Here is a 22,016-nt window from a genome sequence, read left to right as displayed (position 1 = left end):
AGTGTACATGGATCCGCTGTACCCTTGCAGTCAATCAAGGGGTGCGTCTAAATTGGCGGAATCTCGAAGTACATACATACATACATACAATTGAAGAATTTAAATGTTTGAATATATGCAACCAAGCTGAACAACAAATCTGACACTCAATATAATTGTATAAGGTTTTTGGGTACATTTTGTTTTGGCTTCTTTTCTGACTTGGCTATTGAAGTAAGCTTTTAACTGATAAATTACTTTTCTATTTTCTTACTTGTATTCCAACCATCTGTACTAGGAGAATAAGGAGAAACTTCTCTGTTACACTTTGACTCTGATAAAAACTTAGCTATACCTAGCTTTTCAAAAAGTAAATCAATTGCATAGTCTGATACTGACTCAGAATTGAACTCAAGAGATTTGGTCCAGTTTTTCCATGAAAATCCTGTAAAAGCAGAAATTGAATAAGTTCAACAACAAAAAATATTATTGAAGGAAAATGAAGCCAGCTAACTTTTCAGAAGAAAAATAATAAACTTAGCAATGTTTTCATTCAAAGTCTTTAATTTTGTCTGCGTTAGAGAGGCCTTAATAGGTTTGTTTTTATCAAGAAACCATTTTCAATCAGAGCAGAGTGTTTTTCAAATCGCAGCTTGCAACATCTCTTAAAGTTAATCAAGTCAAGTCACTAGTATATTGAATAACAGCAATATTATTTCGCTGCATGACTTGAACATACCTGCACTGAATGAACTATCCTGCCAATTACACAGTGGTTTAGGTAGAAACACATTCTTGAATATACTGATTGTAAATTCACAGCTACTTTGTGATTCAAAACATACACTCATGTCTAAGTTGATTAAAAATACATCTTGTGATTTCATATCATCTATGGAATAACTGAAATATAAAATTACAATAATTTGTCCTGAAACCATTTAGTAAATTTTCTTTTATGCCTCCTTTTGTATTTTTTTATTTTCTTAACCAATGCATGTCTAATTTAATTATTCTCAGTTTTTCATTTGTCAAAACTAAATGATGAAGTCAAATATTCTGGTTTGCCAATTTTTTTTTTCTAATGTTATATCACAAAGAAAAGCTACCAAAAGCTACCTAACCAAGCCTGATAACATCTAACAGAAAGTAAACTAGATATCATTGAGATGGGAGCCATCTCTATGGGCCCCGCTGTCAATAACGTGGGGTAAATAAGTTGTATGGATAATCTGATATGAAGCATTATTTGAAGTTATTATATAGTCTCATGTGTGATTTTAATCTAAGATTTTAAGTTAAAACTGATACATATTCTCATCTTACTTTCATAGTATAATAGTGATATGACTGCATGATGTGAACTCTTTGTTGACTACTCTAAGGTGACTTCTGGATATATGGATTGATGTTTGAACAATATGTTTAAAGGTGATGCCCAATTGATATTTGTCACATATTTTTAGAATTATGCCTTCAATATATTATGACCCACCAAGTATAAAGTATGAAATATTAACGGTTCTCAAGAGGTAGAGCGGACACAATTTGTTAAGAACAACGAACGGATGGACAGACCGACAGACTGACCTTAGACCTAGGATGCATACATTATGACACATTCTCTGGTGTTGGTTAATATATATGTTAAGTTGAAAATGTTTGTCAGGTATAAAGTATGAAATAATAACAGCTGTCCTCTCAAAATATAGTGTGGATCAAATTTGTTAGCGATGGACAGACCAACAGACAGACAGACCTTTGACCTAGGAAGTGGTACATACATCATGACACACCCTCTGGTATTGGTTAAAATGGATGTCAAGTATAATATTTGAAATCATAACAGTTCTCAAGATATAGAGCGGACACAATCTTCACCACAGGACACAGGGTTGTCAACTGAAACCAAAGTTTTTTTGACGTTGACCTTTGACCTAGGAAGTTGTACATACATCATGACACGCCCTCTGGTGGTGGTTAAAATGGATGTCAAGTATAAACTTTGAAATCATAACAGTTATCTAGATATGGAGCGGACACGATCTTCACCACAGGACACAGGGTTGTCAACTGAAACCAAAGTTTTTTTGACGTTGACCTTTGACCTAGGAAGTTGTACATACATCATGACACGCCCTCTGGTGGTGGTTAAATGGATGTCAAGTATAAACTTTGAAATCATAACAGTTATCTAGATATGGAGCGGAAACGATCTTCACCACAGGACACGGGGTTGTCAACTGAAACCAAAGTTTTTGACCTTGACCTTTGACCTAGAAAGTTGTACATAAATCATGACACGCCCTCTGGTGGTTGTTAAAATGGATGTCAAGTATAAACTTTGAAATCATAATGGTTATCTAGATATGGAGCGGACACGATCTTCACCACAGGACACAGGGTTGTCAACTGAAACCAAAGTTTTTGACCTTGACCTTTGACCTAGGAAGTTGTACATACAACATGACACACCCTCTGGTGTTGGTTAATAATCATGTTAAGTATTAAGTATGAAATCATAATGGTTCTCTAGATATGGAGCGGACACGAAAGTGTTATGGACGGACGGACGTACAGACGGACAGACGGACAGACTGATCACTATAGGGCGACCCGCCTTAGGCGGGGCCCTAATAATCTTTTTTGAAATATTGTTGAAACAGAATGCTAATGTTGCTTATATATTGCCCATTAGAGAAATATTTCCCCAATCATATCTATTCTATTTTTTAAAGGATTCTAAAGTAAAAAAAAATGGAAATATATAATATATAACTTATTTTTCAAGTCATAAGGTTGCTGCCTGATTGGCCTATACCCAACATCTCCTTTTAATCATATCAAGTTCTTTAAGATTAAAACTTATGCACTTTTTTGTTTAAGCATTTAACATCATGGTAGTAAATTGAAATAGATTAGAAAACATGGAAGTGAGAGGACAACTTACAGATACTCACATGACAAAAAATATCATACTCACTCTATTTGTATGACATTCAACAGACTAAATCTTTGTTTTTGATCAAAGTCAAAATCCAGTAAGGACTTCTTATATGAGAGATCCTCTATTCCAATTTCTAAGCTGTAACTACATGCCTCAAGATTCAGATAGGCACTGAAGGACCTGCTTAGCTGTTCTACATCAATACAGCACTGTATACCGGTACAGGTATCCATCAGTTGGCAGGTGGCAGGACCAGACAATGGTGGCAGGCTTGGCATAGAGGCAAAGCTACAATCTTTAATTTATAAAATAGTTTAGAATTAGATATGAATAACAAAATTTTAAAAATTAAAATACTGAAGTTACTCACCACCAAAGAAACTTTAATTACAGTTAACCAAATATTAGTTAAATCAAAAGTATGTTATTAGTTTTTGCCCTACTATACATATATTTACCATGGTGGTAGAGTTGTCTTATTAGTCTAACTTTTATATCACTAGCCTGCCAACACTGAAGTTGTGAGTTTGAACTCAACATATGTACCAGAGATGTATAATTACTTGTATTATATGTCTCTGTCTTTACTCATCCTTGGCGTGTGACATAAACAATATGATTATCAAGTATTTGATATCCTGTCAGCTGTTTATTGTTCAATCAAACTGATATTATCTTCTGCTCAGGGCTGATCTGTGAAGAAGTGTTTGTGATACCCATTCTCAATATGAAGTTGAATTCATTTGAATTGTCTGTGAACAATGAGAAGATACAGTCCATTTTTATTCAAGCTGTAAGTTTATCAAAATAGAAGTAACTCAAAATTTCAAAAGTGTCTTCCTAGAATTAGTATTCACACACTAGTACTACATTATCTAGGAGCAGAACACACATCCTATAGTAAGATAGTCTGTCAAACTTCCAATTTGACGCCGTTGCCATAGGAAAGTATATTACTATAGCAACTTTTCCAAAACCATGGTCAATACTATGAAATATATTTTTTTTAAAAGTAGGATATAAACTACATTTTGATAAAAAAATTCAATGATTCTACTTTGAACCCCTCTATCTACCTAAATCAATTTAACTTACTATTTGTCCAACCATTTGTGGAGGATATATAGGGTGGTAAGTTTCTACTGCATTGTTCTTCATGAAGATAAGTAGATATTCCAAGTTCTTCCATAAGTTTCATTAGCATCAGACCTTTCACATTTCCTATTACACTGTTGTCAGTTTTAAACTTTGTCAGTGAGAAATCTATACAAAATATATAAACATCAGTAAAACTGATCAAAGTGATTAGTTATCTTTTATTTTTATCTGCAGCCTTAAACAAACGAAAAAGCTGTTAACTTATACTTTCAGGTCTGCATTTTTTATTTAATTAAAAAAAAAAAAAAAAGTTTTAAAAAAACTAATATGCTTGGAGGTACTTTGACATGTATAAAGTGTTGCAAATTCATCATAAGACACTCAATTTATCTCCAAAAACATTATGACTAAGCAAGGATTGTGAGCTCCAGTGAGTACATAATTTCAAATATCACTAACACAAATTGTTACCAATACTTCATTGTTTTGAATTTTAAATTCTTTTACTGTGGATTCATTGTTACTTGGCTGTAGGATATCAATTTTTCTTGGATTTCGTGAAAGAGGAACTATGCATAAAATGTTCAACGAAATATGAATGTTCTACAGTATTGTTACTATTGTATGCAGAGTTTGGCAAAACCACGAAATCAAATATCCATGAAAAAGCAATGTTTTCTCAATCCCTAAAAGAGATACCCACAAAAAAAAATGAATCCACAATATTTTACATTTTTTTTATTAGCTTTCTGGCATTTATAAAAAAAAATTACCTGGAATTTTGAATCCCATATCTAACCAATTACAAGCTAGTTTTGGTAGTTTTATATTTTCAAGGATTGATGTAGACATCAAACAAGCCCCACTTGATTCTAAACAAACACTCAGTTTCATATTCACAAGGTATTTCTGTTCTCCTTGTAGATCATGGACAGAAAATCTGAAAACAGTAGAATTATTTATTCTATTGCAAGGCTGTTGACAAATATTATGAAACTAATGTAAATATATTTTTTGTAACCAAAGATATCAACAAGTGACATGCAGTTCGGCACAAATGCAAAACACAAATTATTTATTGTTTTTTTATTTGTTTATATATAGTATATATATAGTGTATATAGAATTGACAGATTTTATGAATTGAAATGAATTTTAATTTTCAGTTTGATGTCATCTGCTTCTTTTTAATCATCCAGAGGCTGATAATCATTACTTAACATGATGCTAAGCATCTTTTAAAAATAATTTACCTCAACTTTATAACATTCAGCAAACTAAAAGTTTCTTCAGTCCCTGCAAATTAAAAGCCTTGTATGAAACTAATGTTTAATTTTAAAGGGAAAAAAATATTTCTTGAAGATTACTGAACTTGTACTGTTTTTCGCAGGTACTTACTTTTCGTGAATTGTGTATTTCAAACACATTCCCGGGTATTTGTTTTCGCGATTTTATAATTATTGCCTTTCAGTTGAAAGGTTTGAATTAGATTCTCATGTATTTATTTTCATGATAATAAACCAACTGCGAAATTCGTGAAAATAAATACACCGCGAAAAATAAATACAATTTCAGTATATGAAGAGAATTTTCAAGCATTTTTTTACAAAAAAATAAATAACATTTTGGTCTAAATCAAATTCAATTTTTTATAGTGGCGTGGACTTTAAAACCACTTATTAATTTTGTATTACATGAAATATTGCTTATTTATGAAAAACTGTTTATACAATTTTAAACACTCACTAACTAAACAATTATTAAAGATGTTTAAAATATTTCAAATTAAAGATAAAATAAATTTACCCCATTGGTAATTTAGCAGAGAAATTTCAAAATGTCTCTTTTCAATGCCAAATGACAATTTCATGTTGCAACCATCAATCTCTGCATATACTGTGTAAGATTTCTTAATTTTCCCAACCTCAACACAACATCGAACTCCTGTACAATAGTCTGGAAGTGTACAACTTATTGTACTCTGTATTTTTGGCAAAGACATGGCCAAAGGACAAGCTGTAAAAATTATTTGCATCTATTTACACATATTTGATATATGCATGCATTCAAGAAAACTGAATAAACTAAAATACATAGCTTCTGTAAAGAAAAAAAACAAAAATTATAAATTTAAATGTCTGAAATGGAAGTTGTTGGTAAAATTTGGTAACATTATCACACTACATGTATTGCATGCCATTTTAATTAATCATATACACAAAAATTTAAAGAACATCGAGTACTGAGTTTTAAAGTTTATTGAACATATCAAAATTTTCATCACTGCAATATAGTCTTTTTGTGCTAATGCGGCGTAAAGTAACCAACAATCAATCAATCAATCAAAATTTTCAAAATATTATTGTGGTTTCATTAAGTTCTTGTTTTTAAAATTCCAATAGGGAACATACTTTATATAATTGTTTAAATAATTGTTTAAATTGTTTCATTAAGTGATTGAAGCCCAATTTCGCACTTAGGTGTTAACCAACTTTCTTGTAACTGATGATTTCTTTAATAACAATTAAATCAAGAAATGATTTATACTTGATTATAGTTGAAAACTAAATTGCTCCATCAAGTCACATGTATATAATATCAATTTCTAATAACTGTTTATATAGAGTCGGGTGCTCATTTTCGCCACATCTTTCCATGTTTTCTACAGTTATGGTCAGGTCTAAATGTTTTTGAAGTATACTGATATTTCTATATGAAGATAACTTCAAATGCCAAATATTCTTAAGCTTAAAAACGGGTTTGTTTGAAAAAAATCATCTAAAAAGTTAGATTAAAGGGTGTATGAATTTTCCGGATGTTTTGTCAATGGGGGACACATATTCGCCGTTTTTACACATCTATTTAAAACCAAATAACTGCAGCTTTTACCAATTTTTATCAAATGAATTGCATTATAGATGAATAGCAGACATTTCAAAGGTGTGAAGAATTCAAAATTAGGGCATTCAGTCAAATTTTGTCTCAGTTTAAAAAAATATCATATTTGTTATAAAAATATAATTTACAGGTTACATTTCTTCCATTTCAGCCATCCTTTGAAGTTTTTACACCTCAAAATCCTAAAACGGCGAAATTGTGTCCCCGGCGAAAATGAGCACCCCACTCTAGATCTTAAACAATTCAAATTAGCTGTCAGAGCAGAAGATTTTGTTAACACATGTATGATTTCAATTGTAAAGGCTAAATTTGAAAACTGCCAATTCCTCCATCCACAAGTCTCTTCTGTTTGATAAGATACCTGTTGTGTTCCAACCATTCAAAGCATCTTTATAAGGTCTTTCATTCCTTTTACATGGTACTGCATTTAAGAATGGATTTAAACCAAAATACTCCATCAATTCATTTGCAAGTGATGAGGTTAAACTTTGTCCATTTTGAAGACCTTTAATTTTCATCCAGTCAAATAAAGATGCATCTGTAAAAAAGAAAGCATTTTAAGCTACAATTTCAATCTTATTTTACAAGTTTAGATTTTCTAAGTATTTGCATATAAACATTTCAGCTTATATGCTGAAAAATACTTAATATTTTTCAAAAATTATTTGAAATAAAAGTTGTTGTATTTTCTTGATTTCACAAGTTTTATAAAATAAGTGGTTAACACACAGAAGCTACAATATTCTTTTTTTTTTGGTTTTAGGTAATTCATAATAGAACAATAAAATAAATTTATTTTTAACAGGAAAAATCTGTTAATTATACAGTAAGTGGGGGTACAAAATCATAAATAGACAATACTACCACTCTTTAGTATTTAGAGTCCTAAAAAAATTAACTCAACACAAGACATACTTTTTGATTTGAATTCCATCTCCAGGTCACATAAAGGCTGAGGGATCAGTTGATCTTTGAAGACTGTCAAAGTAGGAAAACACAAGTTTTTCTCAAGACAAACACTGAAGTCTAAATCTATAATAAACTTCTTCTGGTCAGACAGTTTATTGATTTTAAACCTATAAAACCAATGTGAGTTGCGTATAATAAATTTGTTATTAAAAATACAATTGAAGATATGAAACATTTGTTTTGATCGATCATTAATGTATGACAGTTTATATTTTTAAAGTAAATTACACAATGAATATTCTTATATTCTAAAATAAATCTAATAAAACACAATTTGATATTAATTCAGAATCATGCAATGGCTTGCATTAAAATTCAAGAAATTACCCTTTTTAATCTTATACTTTTATATTCAAATGCTACTTTACATCATAATTTTTAAGACATACAAAATTATAAAGTTTAAATCCCCGTTTTTTCCAATGATACATTAATGCATCAAGAGAAAATAGAGCATATTTCTATGGCAAACCATACCTAATTCTAAAGATCTCCTGTAACCTCTCCTCCTTTATATCACCTTTATAAAGAAATAATAACACAAATTTATATTATATTAAACTTCTGAAAAAGGTCAAAGCAAATAAACACAAATATCATAAACAGATATTGTTGTTCGGTGTGAGCCAAGGCTCTGTGTTGAAGGCTGTACATTGACCTATAATGGTTTACTTTTTTTTAAATTGCTTTTTGAATGTTGAGTTGTCTCATTGGCACTCACACCACATCTTCTTATATCTATGAAATAATTAATCATTAAGTAAACTGTTCTTGATCAGATGCAAAACAGAAGTAAGGCCAACAACTAATGCCTTTGTCATTTTTTGAATGTGTTGTTCTGAAGAGTTGATTTTATGTAATAATAAATAAACTAAGCTCATAGACAAGATGGTCATTGGTGAAGATGTCCAAAGAAAAGGAGATTACAATTTATTGCAATTTTTCACATTCTGCATTTCCTGTTTTTTTGCCATTATCTGTCATGTATACTTGCTAGACTTACCCCAAGTATAATCAAAGAATGTGATCTCAAATTGAAGAGTTTCTATTCTGCCTCTTATCTGGTAATTACAGGTATCTATGTACAAGTTAATGTTAAGGTGTAGGTCCAGGTAGTCATAGTAATAACAACAGTCAATGCCGGTACAGAAGTCTGGCAAGTAGCACACAAGGGACTCTGGCAAGACTTGTAGTGCTGATACTGTAGGACAATCTATCAAAAAAAAATCATTCAAAAGCATGTTGAACTAAATAAACAATCTTTGTTTCTCTCTAAATTTGTCTCCTCTGTACACTACATATAAGAAATTGTGTGTACAATAACAATAATTTGTTCAATTTTTAGATTTTCATATGACAATGATTTTGTGCTGCTGAAAAACTCTAAATGAAAGAACATATAAACTGTTAACACAGAGATATATCTTGCATTTTGTATTTTTGAAAGTGTAATAGAAATGTTGAAATTGAAATGGCAACATTTAAACACATTTTTACTTGTAAAACTATTAAAAAAAGTTTTAAAGTCAATGAACCATGATGAGGGGTTGGGGCCATATTATCCCCATTGAGATTAGACTTTCAAATGCCAATACAACTGCATACCAAATATGATTGACCTACTACATGTGGTTCCCCATAAACTAACCTAATCACAAGGTAATACGTGTAAACTAAGAAAAACTTTCAAAGTCAATAGACCATATGACTGAGGGGATGGGGCCATTTAATCTCTTAGGAAATAAAATGTGCCAATCATATACAACTGCATACTAAATATCATTGACCAACCACAAGCAGTTTCCCATAAATTAACCTAATCACAAACTTATACATTGTTGATGCAGCTAGACACTGCACGCTTAAGTCTCGCTTTTGACTCCTCACATCCATTGAAAGGCTAACCCATTTCCCAAACCAAAATCATTCATTCATACATTTAAACATAAAATATTCAACATATAATTGATATAATACTATAAGGTGACTCCAACCTTTTCTCTTTATTCACTCGGAAAATAAATCAAAGTGTAATTGAAATGCAATATCTTACAGATCTTAAAATTAAATCATACCATTTTTCCATCCATTGCTTGATGGGTAATACAAGTCATCTCCATGACTACATGGTGGAGACTTCAACAGAACATCCAAGCCAACCTGTTGTAGTAACAGTTTAATGTAAGATGGCTTCATCTGTCCTGTAATGTTAATTCCTAAGTTGTTGGCCCAGTCTTCTAGGGAAAAATCTAAAAATAGAAATATCAAACTTAAGACAAAACATCAAATCCAACATGGTGGAGTAATAGTCTTATGTATGATCATCATGATTGCTTCATTTGTCCAGTCTGCTAAGGAAAAATCAAAAAACAAAAATCAATAGATGAATGGCTGCTTAATGACATCCAGTGAAAAATTAAAATAGAATTCTGGAAAAAAACAAGTTAATGCCATATGAATATAAACCTTACAATGTACTATACCGACACAATGAGCTTGATTTTGAATGTTCTTGTTTACATGGTCACAGTCCATAGGAAGATATGTTATCTTACACAAACACATTCTTCTAACTTTGAGCTGACCAGTCTTTGCTCTTACTCCTCAATGTTGCTTGCTTAGCAGAGAAGCAGCTAATACCAATATCAAAGTCTGTGGTTTGACCCAGTCAATATTCAAACCCATGACTACATGGGAATAAAATGAAGAATTGCAACCCCTTTTTTGTTTCAATTTTCTATAAGTTATGTATACGAAGTAACTTCTTTAATATTTCATAACTGAATATTTGATCTTTCGCCGATCAGATATCAGTGCATTTCCCTTTTAAAAAAATTTGTACAATCTTGAAAACATACTTATAATCAAACCATTCTTGAAATCAGTGCTTTGTTTATATTATATATAGAAATCGTTACCTTTCAAATCAATCTCAGCGTCCATATCACATATAAGCTGAGGAATCTCAGTGTTATCAAATATCTTTTTATTTGGAACACAGTTGGAGTCATCACCTAAACAAACTTTAATACTCAAATCCAGGATGAACTTCTTGAAATTAGGTGGCTTCTTGACTGAAAACCTACAAATTGCTCATATAAAATAGTTAATCCAAATTTATAGACAAAATAATAAAATGCTAATATGACATGTAATGTATCTAAAACTTGAAACTAAACGCTTAAATTTCAAATAATTTTTTATCATCTGAATCAATCATACAACATCAAAATAGATGAAACCGTCAGCAATTTGGTGATAACATATGGTACAAAATTTTTACAATTACTGATATTGCAATAAATCTAAACAAAGCAAATGAATAAAAAGTTTTATTACCCTATTACTTTCAAAACTTACTCAAATACAATCAGATCTTGTGCCAAAGAAATTCTTTCAGTTTTTCCTACAAAGTCAAAATAAACATATATAATTTTGAAAAAGGAAGAAAGTTTCTAATAATTAAAGAGATCTTCATTAGTTTAAATGTGGCAGGTGCACGTTTGACTCTGATCTTAATTGAATAAGATTGCCAGTTTTTCTAATAAAGGTTCTATGTTCACCCATGCTTCTTCAGGCTTCCTTTCACCCTCCTTCATCAATAAAAACTGGCCTCCACAATATAACCAAGAGTGCTTAAAGTTGCTTAAACACAACAATAAATTGATCAAACATATCTCAATATCAAACCAATAAATTTATCATGAAAGCTTTGCCTCTTTTCATTTTAATATCAAACAAACCGGTTGAATTGATTCACATTTGTCATTTGCCATTTATAGCTAACTATGCGATAAGGGCTTTGCTCATTGTTGAAGTCCATACTGTGCCCTATAGTTCTTAATTTCTGTGTTATTTGGTCTATGTGGAGAGTTGTCTCATTGGCAATCATACCACATCTTATTTTCTATGATTAAAATTTTCTAAGATTAAATACTTTTCATCATACAGCCTCCTTACCCCATTCATAGTCAAAGAGTGACTTTGTCACATTTTCTGTATTGATTCCATATGATATCTTGTAGTCACAAGGATCCAACACAAAGAATGGTCTAACTGTCAGTCCAAAGAATGGAATATTAGCACAGCAATCAATTTCAGTACAGGATTCTGTTATGTGGCATGCTATTTGATCTCCAAGAGTTGGTCTATTAAAAATACTAAGAGGACATACTGGAAAAAAGAATATAACATAAATGTATTTCCTTAAGATTGATTAAATCTATTTCATAAGACAATACAAAATTATTTTTAAATCTCACCTTTGTGTAATACACTATCATATTTCCATGTATAATTAACACATTAATATGGCATATAACATCAAGCCTGTATATAAAAGTTTTGCAACCAGAAAAATTCAAATTTAACTGACCAATTATATGAAAATTTAATAACACCTGTACAAGTTTGAGTGTAGACCTTGTCTGTTATCATTAATATTTAAGACAACCCAAGATTGCTTTAAGACAAATGGATCCAGCAAAAAAAACATGAAAACAGTTAGAACTTACAATTATTCCATCCTTGAACACTTGGTTTGTAAGGAGCTCTTTCCACGTCACACTTCGGACCACTGAAGAAATCAGTCAGATCCAGTTGATCAAGAATGAATTTTACAGCAACATCTTGTAGACCTTGGTTAATATCAATATTTACTTCATTTAACCAGTCCTTCACTGAAAAGTCTGTAAGAATTGAATTGAAAAATATAAAAAAAAAAAATGTACTTGAAATTCTGAATTCTACTGATATGGTGATTGACAGTTGAATTCATAAACTATGGATTTTGTCAGTATAACCTATTTGTTTTAATTGAGATTTAACTGCAAGTGTATCTTAGCATCAACAAAATTTCAACAATCAACATTTTAAATATTGTCATGAAATTTATTAGACAAGAAAAGATATATTAAATTATTTGGAAATCCACATTAAAAATATCCTTTAACGGATTTAACAGGACATTCAGAGAAAATGGAGATAACAGAATTGTATTTGAAAATTTGTGCACATCAATTTTTAACTTGATGGTTGCAATTCTCTGTTTACTGGTGCCACTTACACAAATTGGTATTTTCAAATTGTCATTTGTTGCCAGCAAATTTTCAAGTACAATACTGTTAACCAACACTCAAAGTCTCTTTTTAATTTTTTACACCTATATATATGTATGTATGCTACCTGGTATTATGCCTGTGAAGTTTCTAGAACATGCTGGAATTTCATGTTGGTTTAGCACTGGAAAACCCCTTTCTGGAAAGCAATAAATCTCATCATCCATTGGAATACAGATATCTATTCTAAGATCAATTATAAATCCATTTCCTTCTTCCAGCTTGTCCACTTTGTATCTTTTAATATATAAACAAACACATTAAAAAAAATTCAAACAAGTGTACTGTGAACTATTGCTAACTAATGATGTAAATATTAATATATAAATAACAAGAATGTGTCCCAAGTACATGGATGCCCCATCCACACTATCATTTTCTATGTTCAGTGGACTGTGAAAATGGGTGAAAATCTCTAATTTGGCATTAAAATTAGAAAGATCATATCATAGGGAACATGTTTATAACTTTCAAGTTAATTGGACTTCAACTTCATCAAAAACTACCTGGACCAAAAACCTGAAGCGGGACAGTCAGAGGAACGGATTGAGAAACGAACAGACGGATGGACGCATAGACCAGAGAACACAATGCCCATAAATGGGGCATAAAAATAGATTATAATAAAATTCAGTGTCCCTCTAGTATGGTGGGCAATCGGCAATTGTAAAATCTTTTCAGATATTTTTGCCTTATTAAGTTATTGTAGTATAGTGTGTACCTAGACTTTGGAGCATCAGTTAAAGTACAATTAACAAAATTATTAATATTATTTAACTGATAAAGATTTTGTGTATATTTGAGAACTACCTTGTATGTTAAGGAATTCTGATGAATTATAGATTATCGTTGATCATCTCAAAGAGATTGATTTTCTCGCTTGAGCTGGAACAGCGAAAGTGAGAAAAGCAATCGAGTTAAGATGACCAATGATAATCTGTTTATCGCTATTTTACATTATGACGACTTTGTCAATTTCAATGTCAATTTCGTTAGCAACGCCACATGGTCTCCTTAGTTTCAGCGATAATTTTTCCATATCAAGCGAGAAGCATGATATGAAAATTATCACAAAAAAAGATCAAAGGAAAAATGCACAAAAAAGCGATAACTAACCTTATCGTAATAGGAGCTGGATCATCCTTTCCAATTTGAAGCTTATTCTCCACACCTGTAATGTATGTATTAGAATTGATGGCATCTTAAACAATGTTTATAATGTATGTTTAGTATCAAAAGAAAATCAAAAATAATCCCAAGGAAGAAAATCAAAACTTACATTATCTATACTTGCTCACATCCATCCACAAAAGTGTTTTGTTTTCTTTTTTTTTTGTCATTTTGTCCATCACCATTTTTTTTCAAGCAATGGCAGCTTTATTAAGGTTGTTACAAAGTGTTATTTCTTTTTTATACAGTATACATGGTATATGTAAAAGTTTAAAAACTTACCCCAATCATAGTTGAGGAGAACAGTTTTGTGATAGTAAGACGCAAGGTTTATTTCAATCTCAAAATCACAAGGGTTAAGCTTAAATCCAAAAGGGATACTGTATGTTACATCATCTCCCTGGAATGGAAGCTTGAATTTCAATCCTAAACAACAGTCCATTCCTAAGCAGTTATCTGTTACTTCACACTGTGCTAGCCCTTTCATGGAATCTACTATTGTGAAAGTGTTGGAACACTCTGTAATTAATATAAACAAGCGTGCACATGCTGAAATGTCTCGCCTTCTTTACTTATCATTGATATTATGTTGATAGTCCTAAATGTAAAGCTTTACTTCAACTACCACATAAACTTAACATGATCCAAGAAAATGAGGTCAAGGTCATTTAAACCAAACAAAAAAAACACCTTACAATCATTCAATACACTCAAGATAGTAGACCTATTGCTTATAGTTTGTAAGAAACAGAGTTAAAGTGACCAGTATAGGTGTCTAAATTAAAAATGATAGAATTTGTTCATACTTTGCCAAAATGTAGTATTTATTGATATTTGTTCAATAATAATAAAATTAAATAATAATTGGGGGAAATCCCTCGCAAATAGTGACAGCTGGCAGGTATGTGTCATCAATCTCTTAAAGTTTTATTTGAATATTAGATTCATATAGTAAATCATTACTGCCAAATTTTGTCAATGTTGACCAAATTATTTCATTACATTAAATACTGCAGTTTATTCTCCGATTTGCACAATTGAGTCTTCCTGTACTTCTCATGAAGTTACTATATGAAATTTCCATACCTGCCAACTGTCACTATTTGAGGGGGATTTCCCCCATGGAGGCTCCCAAATTGAAATTTTTAAAGATCAATTATGTCCACAATTTTAAAAAAACAATTAATTTTACAATGAATTGAGGCTTATAAAAGTATGAAGAAGCCAAAAAACAACATTACACTGTATTTGAAGGCCCCCTTAAAGGCTTTTTAGGAGTATGGCAGACATCTTGCACGCAAAACCCCCATGGGTATTTTGAAAACTTGGCTGGTATAAATTTCCTTTTATTGATAGGAAGATGTTGGTCAGTGGAACACATTTATCGTCCCTTGATTTTCATTGTCCACGAATATAGTCCCTAGTGAGGACAGTGTGCTACTTGCCAATTGTTTGTATACCCCTTTTAAATGTAATTCTTCATGTTTTATGCCTCAAATAGCAAGAGGGGGGATGAAATTACTTTGGGAAAATATTTGGGTTATGAATTTTAAAGTAAAGTAGTGATTTGATCCAGCTAAAAAAGGTGGAAAATGAGTACTTCGAAAGCTGTCCAAAGAGTTCAAGACCCCCTTAACATAAAATTGTTCATATTTTAAGTTAGAACCGATGAAGTTTTCTGTAATTTGATATAATTGTCCCAAAAGTAGTACAACACACTGTAAAAATATTATTGAGAAAGCGCAAGTGAGATTTTTTTTATTTTCATTTTTTGTTGAAAAGAAATGCACTACAAAATAACTGTGTATTTCGACCTGTTGAATTTTCAATAGAGTTTCAATTATTAGGCATACCTTTTTCAGTTACTGCAAAGTCACATTTCTCTGTAAAAATGCTCTGAAATAAAAAGTTCTGTTAATAAATGTTACTTTTCGGAATGTTTCTAGAAATAATTAGTCCTGTAGATTAAACAAATCTACAGCAGATAATTCTGGATTTTGAAAATAATTTTGTGTGAATATTCTTCAAACATTACTGACATAATCCTAAATGAAACTTAAATTTCCTTTAATGGAAAAAGGTAGTCTCAGTTCATTTTTTTAACCAAATTTCATTACTTTCAAGATCTGTATAATGAATTATAGCATTTTTACTTTCCCACTGAACAAACAAAACCTTTAAGCAGCAATTGATTTTAAAAGAAACATTATTTTCTTACTTTCCTGTAAGACCAAATTTCTTATGTCAAATTTCTTAATTCCAAACCATTTCGTTAACTCTGTAGTTATCGTTTTTAAAGGAAAATTAAAATAACACCTGAAAATAAGAATATTTTTAACAATGACTTAAGACCACAAAAAAACTTACTTCAATTCCAAGTTTTCTTAAAATAATATTGAATGCTTCTTTTGTAAGATGTCCACCAATTGCATTTATCATATCAGAAATAGTATTTCCACCTAAAAATAAAGAAAATGTTGTATTGTAGTCCTTTTTTTTTAATTTAATCAATTTTCATACATTAAAATACAGATAAAGATCAGTAAGTACATTCATACATGTTTCCCTCTTACACTCAATAGCTGGTTATTTTAATTTGCAGGGATCTACTTCTTTATTTTGTATTATTGTATCAACCTCCATTGACAATAATGTTGCTACTACTGGACTAAAACTGTTTTACTTTCTCTTTTTAGTTTTTGAGCCTTCAAACCATTTCTTTCCAAAACCAAGCTTTAGTGCCAGAAAAAAAACAAAATGTCAATCAAAGCTAGTTACGAAACAGTAGCATTTATGAAATACCTTTGCATTTTCTAATTATAATTCGTACATACCTGGCCATTTAAAATTTTCATTACATATTGGTATTGGAATTTCAAAATCCTTAATGAACATTGTGTCTTCAAAAATACAGCCTCCATCAATACATAGCTTCATTCCAAAATCTACTACAAACACTTTCTTATCATCATTTTTTACTATTTTCCCTCTGTAAATACAACAAAAAATACATTTTCAATAAATATTCAAACATGTAAACAAAAGCAATAACTTTTGAATATATACATAATTTATTCATTAAAACTCATTTTATGACAGAAAAATATAACGTACATATTATCATATTCTATAAAAATATTTCAGTTTTGAGATAAGTGAAATTGACCATTTCAGAATCCAAAGCATCATGGTTTATTTCATTGCTCGTACCCCAAAATGAAAATAATGTCACGTCATTGGTTAAATTTTCATTGTTTATGACATTTTTAACTAATCAGGACGTTTTGATGTACACTTTTGAAAATATTACCTAAAATGCATTAGATTCTGAAACGGCAAATTACTAATAATGTACATATAGTTATTGGTTGCAATTTTTTTAATATAAAATGGTTATACATATAAATAATTACACCCAATAGATAAATAGTTATGTATAAGTTATAAAATGATTTCCAAAATGACCATTGCAAAACAAACTATTAATGTGATAAATTGGTCCTCCCCATCTGCAGAGAATAATATGTTCTTATATATCTGTATTGCATAAATTCATGGCTTACAAAATATGGATACTGTCTGTCACTGGATACCTTTCCATCTGACCTGCAATATAGTACACATACATCTATAAGTACAATGCATTTCAGTTCTTGCGTGTCATCTGGTTTCCATGCTATGCTAAGTCATCTTACTAGGAAAAGCAAGTTCATATCAGATTTTTACTTGAATATTTATTTCTTTACTTTTTAGGTCTCTGCATTTTTTATTCTACTTTTACTAGTAAACAATTACAGATAATTTAAAAAGTTATGGTTTTCAGAACGTACTTAGGTGAAAATGAATAAATCAAGAATTTTAAATTGATACTGTAAGCCAGCAGAGCATTAAATAAGGATAAAAATAAGCTAAGATATTGATCGTTCATAAAGCTTCTTTACGAGATATTCGATTTAAACTATGGCGGGAAAAAGCTGAAATGAACTTTTACCTTCTAAATGCATTGGTATTGATATGGGTTTCAAATCAAAAGAAAGAAAATCAAGAATCTGTTAAATTTTGTAAAATAATCTTTTATGGGCTATTAAGTATTATGTGAAAAAATACATGGGTGTTATGGGGCAAAACATTTTACATTGTATTGTATGAAAAACACCAAGGAGTCTGAAAATTTGACACAAATTCCAAACTGATACAAAGTTTTAAAGCAACAAAAATGATGCCACTAGTGGAGCAGAATCTTCTTACCTTAACAAAAATACCTAAATTCATTTGACTTTTGGTGTGATTTGTTTAAGCTGCTAAATCTTGAGTTTTCTGCGAAGATTTTTGTTTAAATTTAAACATAGGACTATTATATTTCTAATACAATACTAAGTACTTTGAAAATTATAGGAAAAACATAGAAGTGACTTACCCCAGTTGTAATTTATCAAGATGGTTGATTTCTTGAGTCCTTCGAAACCATATCCCAGTAAAAAATTACAAAAATCTATTTCAACATACGCTTTAAAAGCCTTTGTAATGAATTGTCCTAAAACTTGGACAGAAAAATCAACACAAGCATCTATTCGTTGACAGTCAGACGACACCGAATAATACACATGCTTTTTTAATATGGCACTAGTAATTTCTGGCAACATCCACGTTTTTCCATTTAGGTTACAGGCTGAAAAAAATTCCACAATCAATTATTATATAGTATAGATGTGTAATTTGACCTAAAGTAAATATCTGCATTCTCTCTCATTCTACAATTATGTACCAATTTGAAGCAGGATGAAAAGATGTTCAGGTTGTCTGCATATTGATAATGTGAAATATCAGCTGCAAATAACAATGACTCTTTTTGTCGAAGGAGCCCAGCAATCAGGTTCAAGAAGTTCAAGAAAATCTGGTAAAACTTATTAACTTTGGTCCATACATTATGACGTCAGTGATATGTCCAGGTTAAAGTTATTTAAGCCTGTTCAACATATTTGACATCACAAAGCCGTGATATGCAATTTTATGAAAAGCTGAGCAATGTGATACAGACAGTGGGGACACCGGTAAGCTAAAATATCTTCCTTTATCTCATCAAAACTTATTTTCATATATGTTATTATATCAATTCTTTTTAAGGGTTTTGATTGCATTTCATACAAAATGGGATTAAACAAGCAGAGGATTATCACGGGAGCTGATGAAACTATATACCATATATCACTTTATCAGGCATAAGCATAATTTCAATTAATACACCTAATCAGAAATCTATGAATAATATGAAATTCAAAACTCAGTGATGCATATCTAAGGTTTGAAATCTTCTCATTCTAGTTGATATTGAAATGCATTGGTGAAAATGCAGTATATATAGCTTACCATAACTAGAAAAAAATCACTTATGTGCTAATATGACATATAGTTTGCTTTTGAAAGAGGGAACAATGAAAGAGTTTTCAGTCTTACTTCTATCATCTAGGATCAATCGTTGTATGTTTTCCTCCTTTGTGCTTGACTCATTCAGTCCTCTTGTTTTTAACTCATTCCCAATCTGTGTATTTGTCATAGTATTTGGTCTTGGACATGGTTCTGTTGTAGTCAGATTTCCTAAGATCTATAAAATATATAAACTATGGCGATTAAAAGTTATCATTTCTTTACAGAATCCAAGTAACTTAACATATATATATATACAACTCGTCTAAACATCAACCCAACAATGTTAGATCTGTAATTTTGCTTTCGCAAATTTTTGGTTCTTCCCTCGCCGGGATTCGAACCCATGCTACTGTGATATCATGACACCAAATCGCCTGCACTGCAGCCATCCCGCTAGACCACACGACCACCTGGTCTCTCAAAAAAGAGCTTTCGCTGGCCAGGTGTTACCTTTCCAGGTCAGTTTTAATCTAGTGGCGTACTACAGTACATGATATATTAGGCATGAAGATGTTATTGTTACAGATCAGCTAAATTATCTATAGTAAAGGATCCTACAAATTAATGTAAGATACAGTCACAGAAAATAATTATATTCATAAGTACGTCTGAGTCAGTGACAACCCTACAACAGATATATCCATTGGATTGCCATCAATGATGGTGATACATGGCTGTGTACATAATGTATATACAACTCGTCTAAACATCAACCCAACAATGTTAGATCTGTAAATTTGCTTTCGCAAATTTTTGGTTCTTTCCTCGCCGGGATTCGAACCCATGCTACTGTGATATCGTGACACCAAATCGCCTGCAGTGCAGCCGTCCTGCTAGACCACATGACCACCTGGGCTCTCAAAAAAAGAGCTTTCGCTGGCCATGTGTTACCTTTCCACGTCAGTGTTAATCTAGCGGCGTACTACAGTACATGATATATAAGGCATGAAGATGTTATTGTTACAGATCAGCTAAATTATCTAAAGTAAAGGATCTTACAAATTAATGTAAGATACAGTCACAGAAAATATATATATGTAGAACAATACATACTTATAATATTCTTAAATATGGTCAAACATTCTTATTTCTTTAATTTACAACACAAGGGTTGAGTGCATTATAGAAAATGATCAGCCCTGATCAGTAAAACCCTTTATAAAGTTAAGTTTGTTTGGCTGTACCGGATGTACAAATTCGCAGCTAAGTTCAATAAGAACAGGGACATTAAATCTTATTTCTAATGTAAAGTGAGTATTTTTACATTACCAAATTCCAAACTCTCTGCATGTTGAAGCTCCCTTGCACCAACTTACTCCTGGTGTCTGTTTGTAATGCATTATTTCTGCCCTTTCCAAAATACATTTATTTTTTAGTGGAAGTCTGAATCCAGGACTGTCCTTTTGGATGATTTTCATCTCAGACAGTTTAAATTGAATATTTACTGCTCATAATTCAAAAATTCAATTCAGAAATGTTTCTGATAATAAGACAGATTGTACCACACAATTTAGAAAACATAATGTAAAGAAGTGATTGAACTGAAAATGTACCATAAATCCTTGATAAAATTCCAAAACTTTAACACACCTGCTCTAGACCTAATATCTGAATCAGCTCATCTGTTACATCTTTTAGAACTTCCTTCAGAACTGTTTTTGCTTCATCACTAAAATCTTCTTTCATTCTGGTTGTATTAAATACTTCTTTAAAATCAACTGTTAAAAAAATCAAGCAACTATGATATGATATACATAATGATAGCAGCCTTTGATCATGCGAACTAAAGAAACAGTTTCAAACCTTTTCCTTCCATTCCGCAATCAAACTTACAATTTTTAAAATTTAAAGAGGCTATCCATCTGGTATTTGAAACATTAAAAGTGTTCCAAATTTCTAAGCCATATGTCAAAATCTTCTTGATCTTGTGGTCACATATGTAGCTACTATCAATGTTATTATAAGAATATAAGCATCTACCATCACATATACAAGCAGAGGTGGATTTTAGGGTGCCCTGGACCCACTGTTTTGTGGAGAAAATTAAATTGACTATTTAAGTAATCTCTGAACCATGACTAAGCGGTCAGTGAAAATCTTATGAAAAGTTATAGAACTACCACCAAAAAGATTTGGCATATTCTTTTGAAAAAAAACAAACCCTGACTACGTTCAATTGTCTGCAAAACAAAGAAATCTTATAAGTGGTTGTCTTATGTTATATCTTAAATGCTTTTGTTTTTCCAGGAATTTTAATGTCTATGGCACACCTTTGTTAATAATTAGTTTCTAAAGTTTATTCACTATTTGTCTAGATTCTGGGTCATTCAGTGATTGACATATTGTTGAAGAACATGGCCCTAAATTGTCATCAACTTTACATGATACTCAAAGTACAAAATTTGTGCTTG

At 31.1% G+C, this 22,016-nt stretch overlaps 1 protein-coding gene across 1 annotated transcript in view; it reads right to left on the bottom strand.

Annotated features, from left to right (window-relative positions):
- Positions 1–22,016, bottom strand: part of LOC134706043 (uncharacterized) — a 109,045-nt gene that overhangs the window by 78,313 nt on the left and 8,716 nt on the right. Inside the window, exons 6-31 of the mRNA XM_063564752.1 lie at positions 21,196–21,323; positions 19,633–19,780; positions 18,596–18,847; positions 17,772–17,784; positions 17,013–17,167; positions 16,546–16,637; positions 16,032–16,074; positions 14,461–14,697; positions 14,125–14,179; positions 13,076–13,245; positions 12,406–12,579; positions 11,852–12,064; positions 11,252–11,297; positions 10,810–10,973; positions 9,967–10,140; positions 8,895–9,104; positions 8,369–8,411; positions 7,838–7,998; positions 7,284–7,460; positions 5,831–6,040; positions 5,278–5,320; positions 4,798–4,964; positions 4,022–4,189; positions 2,963–3,221; positions 719–882; positions 254–424 (exon numbers count right to left, since the gene is read on the bottom strand). Of these exons, the coding sequence (XP_063420822.1) occupies positions 254–424; positions 719–882; positions 2,963–3,221; positions 4,022–4,189; positions 4,798–4,964; positions 5,278–5,320; positions 5,831–6,040; positions 7,284–7,460; positions 7,838–7,998; positions 8,369–8,411; positions 8,895–9,104; positions 9,967–10,140; positions 10,810–10,973; positions 11,252–11,297; positions 11,852–12,064; positions 12,406–12,579; positions 13,076–13,245; positions 14,125–14,179; positions 14,461–14,697; positions 16,032–16,074; positions 16,546–16,637; positions 17,013–17,167; positions 17,772–17,784; positions 18,596–18,847; positions 19,633–19,780; positions 21,196–21,323 (3,837 nt within the window). The remainder of the gene's footprint in view (positions 1–253; positions 425–718; positions 883–2,962; positions 3,222–4,021; positions 4,190–4,797; positions 4,965–5,277; positions 5,321–5,830; positions 6,041–7,283; positions 7,461–7,837; positions 7,999–8,368; positions 8,412–8,894; positions 9,105–9,966; positions 10,141–10,809; positions 10,974–11,251; positions 11,298–11,851; positions 12,065–12,405; positions 12,580–13,075; positions 13,246–14,124; positions 14,180–14,460; positions 14,698–16,031; positions 16,075–16,545; positions 16,638–17,012; positions 17,168–17,771; positions 17,785–18,595; positions 18,848–19,632; positions 19,781–21,195; positions 21,324–22,016) is intronic.

Source organism: Mytilus trossulus, chromosome 2, assembly GCF_036588685.1.
Source record: "Mytilus trossulus isolate FHL-02 chromosome 2, PNRI_Mtr1.1.1.hap1, whole genome shotgun sequence".
NCBI lineage: Eukaryota > Metazoa > Mollusca > Bivalvia > Mytilida > Mytilidae > Mytilus > Mytilus trossulus.
Note: the sequence above shows the minus strand (reverse complement) of the source record. Positions and strands in the feature narration are given on the sequence as shown.